The 12,718-nt window shown below is 32.3% G+C and overlaps 1 protein-coding gene across 1 annotated transcript; it reads right to left on the reverse strand.

The window, feature by feature from the left end:
- Positions 1–7,505: 7,505 nt before the first annotated feature.
- LOC112503390 lies at positions 7,506–8,849 on the reverse strand. The gene is made up of 4 exons (XM_025107446.1): positions 8,718–8,849; positions 8,105–8,651; positions 7,817–7,921; positions 7,506–7,742 (listed from the first exon to the last, which is right to left on the reverse strand). Exons 1-4 carry the CDS (start codon positions 8,847–8,849, stop codon positions 7,627–7,629), a joined length of 900 nt encoding a protein of 299 aa, XP_024963214.1. The 3' UTR covers positions 7,506–7,626.
- Positions 8,850–12,718: the final 3,869 nt, after the last annotated feature.

Here is a 12,718-nt window from a genome sequence, read left to right on the forward strand (position 1 = left end):
TTTTATTTTTATTTAACTATAATTAATAATTAAATTATATATTTTGTCATCATTTAAAATGATTTTTTTTAACTTACATAAATAGGTGATTTAGTTTTTTTAAATGAAAAATAATATGAAAACTGAAAACTCTAATTTTAGGAAGAAAATTTTGGATTCATTTCTTAGTGATTTCCAATGATTTTCGTGTTAAAATATCGATAATAAGCTTGCTTATTGAAATAAAAAGAAAAAAATTAAACTGTTTTTAAGATAATTAACTTTTAATTTAAACAAATCATAAAATCATAACTTATTTTATTCAGTTTAAATAAAATAAGATATAGTTTTATGATTTGATTTGTTTAAATTAAATTTTAAATTGCATTAAAACAAAATCTTTTTCCACCCTTGAAATAAGACAATAAAGTTAAATCAAATTTAATATAATTTTTTTTAATATTAAACAAATTAAATCATACAATAATAATCCAATTTTATTTATTTTGATATCGTAATGCATATATATATATATATATATATATATATACACACACACATGGGTGGTTTATTTTACAAACCATGTAAATCTTTTTTAATCAACCTCTCATAATTACAAAAAAAAATGAACAAAATGAAAAATTATGGTTGTTTGAATGAGGTTTGTATGGTTTGTACAAATAACGTGGTTTGCAAAGTAAACATCTTCTATAAGAACACTTCTAGGCCTCCAGATTGATTAACACATAATAAAAATTAAAATAAGTTAGTGTTTATCCATAATTTTCAGTTATGCTAGAATTGTCCTTATCCCATAAATTTTATTACTATCATCAGAGACTTTTCATATCATTCATTGTTGATAATAATGTGCCAATACTATGAATCTATGATAATGATCCGATTTTGCCGTGATAATAATGTAGTAACGATCTGATTTTGCCGTAATAATTATGTGATAATGATTTGATAAATTGAAGATTTCTTATGATATGATTTTGATGTGATAATCATCTAATAATTATGTTATTTTTGTTGTGATAGTGATGTATTAATGTTGTGGGGGTAGGATGGGCAGTTGGTCAGATCTACTATGGAGGGCCAACTTGATTCTCTTCTCCAGGGATCCCTGAAGAAAAATCCATGGACCGACCCCATCATCTCCACTAGATGATCCCTCTAGAAGAAAAGCATTCGGGCCCTTTTTGATCTCTCAGAACGGTATCCACTCATATGCCATGTTCTATTCGGAGGAATAGAATAAAATTTGATAATCGAAAATCGCTATGATCATGTCTACATTCATTGTTCTGTCTGTTTATTATGTGATTTTGTTGTGATAAAATGTGATAATTATTTGATACAGGTTAGCATATTATCTGAATGTGATTTTAGAGATAAGAATATCACTAAAATTATAGGTAAATACAAAATCACATGATCATCCTTAATTAAATTACTTTATTTTCTTTTAATTTTAATTATTTGGAGGCACATAAATGTTCTCTCATTCTCGTAAAACAGTGATGTTCTCGTTTGAACTCCAATTATATATATATATATATATATATATGTGTGTGTGTGTGTGTGTGTGTGTGTGTCACATGCGCGCATAAAGATATTGTTTTTATTTTTTATAGGAAAAAGACAAAAAAAATAGGCAAAAAATCTAAAATGGTTCTTGATTTAACGGAGAAGTTAGTAAGAGGGACTATGACCAAGATAAATTGAATACCACAAGGACCAATCACGATAAACAAACTCTAAGAACCCAAGTAAGAAAATATCAAAACACATGGATCAAATCCACAATTCACTCTTTTATTTATTTATAATTAATAGTAATAAATATAATTAATATTAATGAGGTTATAATTGAAAAAAAAAGTGTGAAAAAAACTCATCATAAGTTGCTCCATTTAGCGTTTCAATAAGCTAACTTGTGTTCCCCAAATAATGCATTAATTACGCTAAAGAACAGTTCAACTTTTATCTATCCAGTGGATTTTGGTTCGAGCCAAGGCCCAAGGATCTAAACATCTATTGGACGGATTGGTCAGCGGGCAGTGGCGGATCCAGGAAATTAATGGAGTGGGAGCAGGTTGGATGGGACTTGGGGGAGGGTAGGGATGTGCAAAACCCGATCGAAGAAAACCAACCCGAACTGAATTATATTACCGAACTAATCTGATGTCCGAATGCGAAAACTAAATCGGGTTAGACGGATCTCAAGATCAACCGCCCAAAACCCGATTTAAGCAAAAAGCCTAATAGGAATTCAATTGATCCTTCTTAAGATTACAGCAAAGTGATGTGATTCCATATGATACCTTAGTTGTTCATGTTTGTTGATTGGAAGAGCAAATGTCAAATCCTTCTTAAGATTGCTGTTGATCACTGTTGTTGGATGCTTACTCTTAGGCTGTTAGCTTCTGTTTGAACAAATAAGATCAAATAGCCATATGATACCTTAGTCCATTAATATTTAATATTGTTCTACGGAGATACAACAGTCAGCACTCAGCAGATGATCAAACAACAACTGTTGCTTGTTGTATACTTATATTATAGACAACTTCTGTTTCAAACTTAAACAGCATCTGTTCAGGGCCGGTCCTAAGATTTATGATATCATGTGCGAAAATAATAAAAAATGCCCCTTAGCCTATTTCTTTAAGCCAATGAAACAACGAAATATACGATTTTTTAAAGAGTTTAGAACATATTCAAGCTAAGTGTCTCATCCCCATATTGATTTTTATTAATTATTATAAACAAAAATACAAGGGTTGAGGGACATAAAAACCAAAACCCCGAATAGAAAATATAGAATGATAAATCTTGGATTGAGATTGTGCTTCCTTCTTTTCTAGTTTTCTCTTTTCCAAATTGAAATTAGTTAAATAGAAACTTTATTTCAATATATAGGACTTAAAAGACAAGGAAAACAATAATTAGTTTTTAACTAAAATAGTAAATTACATCTAAATTACTGTCATAATAAGCAAAAAGTAAAACTTAAAAGTTATAGGTCTAACAACTAAAGACTAAGGGTCTATCTGTTAGCAGCTTAATAAGCTTGATGGAACTAACAGCTTATTCACTCAACTATGCATGATTGTTTCGTAGTGGATTAAGGATATAAAAAGTGACTTATCCAGTAAGCTGTAGGGGGAGCTTTATATAGAAAGCTAAGTTTTTTGTTTTCAAACATGTCTCTTCCAACTAAAGAAACGCTTTTTACATCTGTGAAAAAACTATCCCAAACAAAAACTTTCCAACTTATACAAATAGATTAATTCATACATTCAACTTTATTCATATAGAACTTAATAAAAAAACCAATTAAACAACCCCTAAATCTAATGTGGTAATGTCAAACCTCAAAGTAAACAAAAATCAAAAGAACAATAATAAATTGTAAAATTCATAATCTATGTTACTGGGCAATGCAAAGAACAAATGCCCAATAATTAAGACAATATCACAATATGTTGTTAATGTTGTACAGTGTGCTCTAACTATGTTGACACAATGATATGTTTATGTGCATTGAAAATTTCAATTCTCAGATATTTCAATATGCAAGAGGAACACTCATTATCAAAATGACAAAAACCCCTTAGCGTTAGCCTAGTAGGTCAATAACCCACACAACCTAACTTTATAATAATCAGTTAGAAATTTAGATTTTTTTTTTGCAAAAAGATTTAAAGATTCATAAATCATAATGTAACTCACACAACAACTCAGTAAGTTCAATCAACAGTATAAATCAGTCATTCGAGATTTCCATCTTTGATTTCTTGAAGCTAATTTCATGACCGTAAATCGGGTAGAAAGAGAACTCCATGCCTTAAAAATCGAAATAGTCGAACTTTAAAGAATAATAGAAATTAGATTGAGTTGTTGGAATGATGGCGTTAACCGGTTCACAATGTGCATTCAGTATTCATCACTAATAGGCGTTGGACCTGTTTTTATAGTTAAAGCTCTATTGTCTAATTCCTAAATTATTAAACCCAAAACTAGTAATATATGACAACTTGATGCCTCTTTAGGCTTTGATGTCCTGTGCCGCCACACGGGCTGCACATGGCCAGGGCCGGCCCTGCATCTGTTAGTAGTGTAAGATCAAGATGTTGTTTCAAGTAACCATATGATATTGTTGTGGTAGTAGTGTAAGGTCAATATGACACATGGCTTCTGTTCGTAGAAATACAATACAACAGTCAGCAGCAGATGATCAAATAACAAATGTTGTATACTTGTGTTACAACTTCTGTTTCAAATGCAGGTGATCAGATGATCTCTCTTTCATGGCTTCCATTCGTAGGCTCGATGCTTCATTTATGGTATGCTTTCTGTTTCTTGGTGCAAGATTTGGAAATGTGAACTTGTGTCTGTTTTGTAGTTTATGTATATTAAGATGTTTACGAATATGTGTTATATCATTGGATTTTTTTGTAACACAAAAACCAGATTGTACCCGCCTGATGTTCCCCCGAACCCAAACTGACTCGAACTCGATGTTCCCTCAAACCCGAACTGCATATTACGGGTTGTGGTATTGAAACCCGATGCCGATCGGTTTAGCCATTTTATGGTCCGACCCAAACCGATTCAACCCGTTGCTCACCCCTAGGGGAGGGAAGCATATTGTCATATGGGACTGTGGAAAAACCATGTAATATGATGGTGAAAATAGAAAATTTAAGCTGGTCAACAAATGTTTTTTGTTTTTGACTGGGGGTCTTTCCCCTAAGTGCTTAAACGCTAGATCCACCCCTGGCAGCGGGTAAAGTTTTGAATTTTGATGACCATCAATAGGTTGGTCATTGTTGGTGAGTGTGGTCGTTAGCTTTAGATGGTTTTGTTGTTGCCCGATTGGTCGTGCTTTGTTTTCGTTGTGTCTGCTTTAGTCTTGTTGCGGCCTTATTTTTTGTGTTTTAGCTTTCCTTTTGTCGGATGTTGGCTTGTTTTCTGTTTCTTGTAGAACTTGTAGTTTTTGTTTTCTTGTACATTCGTCTTTTCTTTTAATATTATTGTTTTATCTTTCAAAAAAAATATTTATAACAAAAGTAAAATTACTAAAAGGTGAATTCTATTCATAATCTCTACCATACAAGGTAGGTGAGTGATGAATAGATGGTATATGAGTGAGGAGGTAGTATGAACAACGACCCCCTTTAGTAAAATTGGAATACGATGATAATTTTAAAAAATGAGTTATTTTTTTCCCCACATATTAATTTAATAAGTGTGGGTCAAATGCACCTCTAAGTATAAATTTATTTCTTACATATATTAACATTAAGGGGCCGTTTACCTAAATGCTTACCTGATAAGTGCTTAACGTTAGGAGGCAACACTATAATTTATTTTATTGGGTAAGATTGTAGTACATCAAAACGTATTCTATACAACAATTTACCTGGTAATCATTTACCCGGGTAAGAGTCGTCACTCTCACTTACCAGATAAGACTCTCCATCCTTATCATCGTTCTTACCATGTAAGATTTTTGGCCCTTGTCATTTATTCAGTGAGGAAAATTACCCACGATCCCTAATATTAATATTTTATATTTTTTACATGTAGCAAGAATGTTATATTAAATTTGTTGATGAAAATAATATAATAAAAAATGTTAAATACATGTAACGTTAAGATTGTGGTGATCGGACAACGTCGTACGGCGTACCCACCCACTCCCATACGTTCCATTACCCACCACATCACTCCCTCCGCCGCAACCAATCCTGTACCTTCTTTCTTTCTCTTTTTCTAATGTTGGTTCTACTGGTTTAAGCTTTGCTTTGTTAAACTAAATAATAACTTAACCGGTAGCTGATATGCTGTCTGATAAATAAATAATATTTGGTAAAATTAGTTGATAAAAATATAAAATTATAAAAAAAATATATATTAAAAAGTTAATATTTTAAAATATAATTGAAACGAATATCTAATAATATGATGTATTAATTAACATAAATAAGATGGTAGAAGAAAAGTTTTTGTGGTCAACGCTATTAGTTGCGACTGCTGCAACCACCAGTAGCCACCTTTGCCTCCTCTTCTATTAGAACAACATCCACAACGACTAACGACCACTTCCACAACCACCGTTGGCCACCGACCACCACTCTTCATCCCCATTACCACTACCATTGTTGCCACCTCCATCTTTTTCTCTACTTAAACAACTTCCTCCACCACTGTATGCCATCGACCAACACCGTTCATCACCACCCCCATTTATACCCTTGGCCATCACCACCTCCACCTGCACCATGGCTAACACCACCTCCACCTCTTCCCTAACCACCACCACTGTCCACCACCCCACTACCTCCTCCAACACTGTGAACCACCACCAATATCCACCGTCTTCACATCCTTCACAGCCATCATTGTCCACCAACCACCAATATCTCTCTACCTCCACAACCATTGTTGTTGCATGAAGCTCCACCGTTCCTTCGCCAATATAAAAATTATGTAAAAATGTTTATAAATTAAATTATTTACTTTAGCGGTGTTAATTACATCTATTACATTATATATAAAATCATCAAATAATTTTCCGATGCAATTTGTCTAATTCTACCATGTACAGTCCTAGTTGTATATATATATTAGCCAAACACTTGTTTTCTCCAGTCCTACCCGCTTGTCATGTCCATGTCCAGTCATATCAAATCATTTTCTACGTACCAAACGCCACCTCAAAGATTTTAATAAATCAAGGCGACCAAAACTAGAGTTTACTCTTAAGTAAATTACTTACATAATTTTATATGAAATCAAGTTAAATCATTTATTAAAATTGTAAAATTTAATTTTAATGTTAATATGTGTGAGCAGGAAATTGAGAAGGATGTATTCAACCATACATAAAGATATTTTAATATTTATTTAAAAAAATCTTCTTAATTTTTAGTATTCTATTGGTCATAATTATAAATAGTTGACTCGCCCAACTTATTTTTGTTTTACTACAAATTAATTTATTGCTCCAAAAACGGATTTTTCAATGTTTTCTTCCAAATATTTGTACTTTCATCCATCCTTTATGGATTTTTTCAATTTCGTTGTCGAAATATTTATATATCCCATCAACCGATTTTCATCAAATACTAAAAAAATCCATATCTTTAAACTATTACATTTATTTATTAAATATAACGTTAAGAAATGAAAACGTTGTCGTATTTATTTCCTTTTTCACAACAACGTACAACTCCTTAAGCACACTACGAACTTCTTTTGTACAAGTCATGATTCGTTTATCACAAACCATTACCCAATAAAAAAAAAAAAGCTTAAATAGAAATAGAATGAAACCAAACCAAACCAAACCAAGATCCTTACATTTATTTACCTCTCTTTCTATTCCTATTCTTTAAGAATAACCAACCCTCAATGTACAACCTTCTTATGCATGGAATACAAGTCATTAAAGCTCCATCCAATTGTATCCTCGAAACAAAAGGAATTTTCGATTTCTCTTGAAAAAAGTACTAAAAATCTTCCCTTTTATTTTCATCTTTGTACTTGGATCATCATCAACATCAAACAAAATCATTCTCTACCTTCTACTCATATATTCACTCTTCTATCTACTACTACTCTTTTCCGTTTTCAGTAGGTCCATTCTTGAGGGAGGAGCATTTCTGGGTTGTTCGCCACTGGTTCCTTGACGCCGCCCTGGATGTGGTGGTTGCTCCGCCGCTGCTGCTGCCCACCCCTTGCCATTTCTGCAAATTAATCATGGATTTAACCAAGGATCTAACTCGTTTCTTATAATGCCCATAGAATATAATAACATTACCATACTGTGGGATGAAACCGCCATTGATGCGAGCTTCGATTTCATCAGGTGGGGTAATGGAAGAAGACTGAATCATTCTAGCTGGCAGATTAGCAGGCGAACATGCTGTATGAAATTAAGATGGGTTATTTAGAATAAATGATTCCAAACAGAATAAAAACAAAGATCTAGAAAGAGAAAAAAAAGGGGTTGGTTTAATGGACAGATTTTGAAATTAATATCATCGCTTTGACTCTGCAATTTCTGACGAGGAGTCGAAATTTGGGGAGATGAATAAGACAAATATACCTAGTCTTTTTCGAGATTCAGGTGGCTTGTTACAGTATCTTCGGGGCAAGAAGACACCAGTGCCGGCACATTCCCTCTTCCCACCACCACCACCGTCACAACCGCCACCAGATCCACCGACAACGACGGGTTTCATGACCGGCACATTGCAGGGTTTGGGTTGATTTGGTCGGTGTTGTTGGGGTGGAGGCCATGCAGACTGAGGGAAACTTGGTGACCTGTCCCCACAGCTTTCGTTACCACCTCTCTTCCGACAAAATTGTCGCTGCCGGAAAAACTCATCTCCATCACTCGTCCCCCATGAAGAACAGTGAGGATGAGCAAAAGCACGAGAAGCTCCGGGTAGACCTCTGTTGTTCTTGTGAGCAACAACGCCGGCGGTGGCGGTGGCGATGCTCATCCTCATCTTCATCCTGGCGACTTGTCCCGCCGCAGCATAGATCAGATTCCAAGCATCTTCGTCAGCTTTGAGAAACGGTGGCCGAGAAGGGGTAGAAAGCGGCCAGCCAAGAGTTGATTCCGGAGAAGCAGAGAAAACCCGTTTTTCCTAAAATTCCACCAAAATCAGAAAAAACAAGAAACTCCAAAAACTTGTTGATGATTAGAAACAAACCTTGAGAATGTAGAGAGGTTGTTGAATTGAAGCAGATCGGGAGAAGCGGCGAGTTAAGGCGGTGATAACGGCATCTTCATCGTCGCTTTCAGAGGTGAAATAGGGAGCATTGAACAAGTTTTCTTTGTCCATGGCTGCTAAAAGTGGAAGAAAGGGACGGAGTGAAATGGATGCTGGAGGAAGAAGATGGTAATAAAGAGGGAGGCAAGTGAGGATGCAGACAAAGAGGGACCCACACAAGATTAAAGATATATTAACACTGTGGAAAGAATGTTGAATACTCTCCCTTTTTAATAATTTCTTGTACTCACTTTTATTTTCAAAATATGTAACTTCTTTTGTATCAAAATTAACATCAATGCTTTTTTTTTTTTTTACATTTTCAATGTATGATTTAACATGATTTTGATTAACTGATTTAAATAAAATTGGGTATCGACAATACTATTTACACTCCCTTTTTTATGTTAAGATAAAGTCAATTCAAATATTTTGAATGTAAAAGATAGGTCTTAATATTTATATGTGTAAGAGTGAAGAATAAAATATATAAGTAGCGTGCATTTAACATATAGAATGATGCAATTAGCCCACGCCGTACATGTAACAATACCCTGCACTTAACAACATACAAAGATACATTTACCTCATCCCTATTTTAAAACGAAGGTGCCGTTTACCAAAAGCTTACCTGGTAAGCGTTTACCAAGTCATTTTACTTTATCGGATGAATATGACAAGGACTAAAAATCTTATCTAGTAAGAGCGAAGGCAAGAATCGAGAGTCTTACCCGGTAAGTGAGGACGAGAACTCTTACCATGATTAGCGCTTAGGGGATAAATTGTTGCATACAATGCGTTTTAGTGGATAAATTGTTGCATACAATGCGTTTTAGTGGATAAAATCTTATCCAGTAAGTAAACTATAATGTTGAATTTTATCGATAAGTGTTTACCGGATAAGTATTTAGGTAAACGGCCTCTTAATTTGTGTTTCTATACTCAATGTAACCCTCTTGTATCATAAATATAATTCAATGTTTAAATATTAAAAACTATAATATAAAACATACTTCTCTTATTTTTATGGATGTTTACAAAGTAACGATTTATTGGGTGTCACTTAGTTTATGAGTTGAAAATAATAAAGATCAAGAATCTTATCTTATTAGAGACATAATATGGACGGAGAATCTTATACAATAAGTAATGGAGAAAATTTTTATCGAATAAAAGATACTTACCAACAATCCACTGTGATGGTCAATAACGTCACCTGATAAGGCAAGTAAAGGTAATAATTTTTGCTAGAAAACGCTTACTTGATAGACATTTAATAAAGCTCATTTTATTGTGCAACCAACTTAAGATCATAATTTTGACACATGAGTACGTGACTCAAATTCAGATATTTTTCGAATTTCTTTATTAATATTTGAAGATCTACATTCTTAACGAATTTATAATCTTTATCACAATTCATAACGTCCCTTATATTTAAATTCAAATTTTTTTTATTAAACTACGTGTCAATTTAAATGTAACATTCTTCAAAGAGAAAATTGCATCAAAATGAAACTAACTTTCACATAATTCATATTTTGGGGAACCAACTTTCAAAATCGTCATTTTGGGGAACCAACTTGCACCTGATTCCTATTTTGGCGAACCAACTTTCAAAATCGTCATTTTGGGGAACCAACTTGCACCTGATTCCTATTTTGGGGAACCAACTTTCAAAATCGTAATTATGGGGAACCAACTTGCATCTGATTCCTATTTTGGGGAACCATCTTGCAAAATAATTATAGAAAAATAACTAAAATTCGTTTTTTTCCAAAAATTAATGCAATAAAATCTATTTTTCATTTCAAATCTCGTTTTTTTTAATTTATATATCAAATTGAACATTTTTTAAAATAAATCCAAATTATCACAATAAAAATTGTTTTTTATTAATGCAAAAAAAATCAATTTAATAGAAAAAAAAATTAATTGATGCAATTGGTTAGATATAAAAATCTTGAATGTGATATTTAATATTTATTTTTTATTGCATCAATTAATTTTTTTCTATTAAATTGATTTTTTTTTTGCATTTGTTAAAAATCAATTTTTATTGTGGTAATTTGGATTTTTTTAAATGTTCAATTTGATATCTGAATTAAAAAACGAGATTTGAAATGAAAAATAGATTCTATTGCATTAATTTTTAGAAAAAAACGAATTTTAGTTATTTTTCTATAATTATTTTGCAAGTTGGTTTTCCAAAATAGGAATCAGGTGCAAGTTGGTTCCCCAAAATGACAATTTTGAAAGTTAGTTCCCCAAAATAGTAATCAGGTGCAAGTTGGTTCTCTAAAATGACGATTTTGAAAGTTAGTTCCCTAAAATAGAAATTTGATGAAAGTTGATTTCATTTTGATGCAATTTTCCCTTCTTCAAACAAGAGTTATGTAGAGTTTTTTTAGTTCTTAACAAAAATCAACATTGAATCAGTCATCATACTACTTTAAGTACAAATGGCTCATTTACTTACCGTCGTCTAATTCATAGCCCGTTTGATAAAGTAAACGTTTAGGTTTATAGAAGACATTAATATGAGAATTGTTCCATTCAAACAAGACCGAGTACTCCATATCAACAATTATAAATACAGTATATACTAACAGTATCATTAATAATAATATTTCAAACTGTGGTTTGTTATTATTCTATTGCAAACGATCATTTCTACTACTTCTTTATCAAGACACATCAATTATAAATACAGTATATACTAACAGTATCATTAGTAATAATATTTTTTATACTTAAATAAGAACGTTGGTAATAATAATAACTAACATTACTATAATTATAATTTTATAACTATATGCTACTTTCATTCGTTCCGAACTAAATATTTCACAATGAAAAAACATATGGCTTTATAACTATATAATAATTATTTTTTTAATTAATTAAATTATAGTGTTAGTTTTAATAATAGAGAAAGTAATTAATTTTTTTCATCTCATACCCAAAAATGCACCGGGACGCTTTAATATTTTGGGAGTTCTTGTTACACTCAGAACTTTTAATTACACTGGAAAATGAGATAACAAATATACATATAATGTTAAGTACGTTTAAATTTTAAACCCAAACAAATAACAATTTGAGTCTAAATATAAACATTTAACAATTTAAATCTGGACAAATTAACAATATGATTATCCAACCTGAACAATTTGAATTTATTCGCACAAAAACTAACAACGTTTAAATAAATTGCTAACAATTCAATTGTAATTAACCAAAGAAACTTGAAAGAGAGTACTATAAAAAGAACTCAAATATTTGTTTTCTGATAGAAATTAGATAAACACTGAGGGGAACTGAACTGTCATAGAGTTGTCTTCACAAGCTTTGTGTACGACCTTAATTCTCGAACTATGCCAGCCACGCTACTTGAATACCGAATAAAGATGAGCAAACAAGAACGCTAAGAATATTGAGAGAATTCAATGCTTCTATTACTCACCTGGTCTGCAATTGAGAGGATTGTGGAGTGTGATTTACAAATGAAAGATTACACCTATTTATACTACTCTTTGGAGCCTTCTAGAATATGATTAACGTTTTCTTTTCTTGTCTTCTCTTGAATCTTGTCCAAATTTTCTTCAATCTTTTAATTGTTTCGAAATATTTTGTATTTTCAAATAAATATTAGAAACGGACGTGACATAGATGAAAATGCCAAACTTTAAGTATGAACATAAATAAAGGAGTAATTTCCTTTCAAAATAAATGAAAAGAAATGAAGGAGAAAACTTTTTGGAGTTTGAGACAGGGTTGCTACGTGAACGGGGAACATTGGTACTGTTGTGTGTGTGTAACCCCTTTTGCCATGTGGCATGGCACATCATATAATATCCATGATTTTTGGCTTTATATATATACTAGTTGTGTACCCGTGCAATGCAGCGGGAGCCATGAATTTTAACGATTTTGAAGTT

Source organism: Cynara cardunculus, unplaced genomic scaffold (assembly GCF_001531365.2).
Source record: "Cynara cardunculus var. scolymus isolate 2C unplaced genomic scaffold, CcrdV1 Un_Scaffold_2947, whole genome shotgun sequence".
In the NCBI taxonomy this organism is placed as follows: domain Eukaryota; kingdom Viridiplantae; phylum Streptophyta; class Magnoliopsida; order Asterales; family Asteraceae; genus Cynara; species Cynara cardunculus.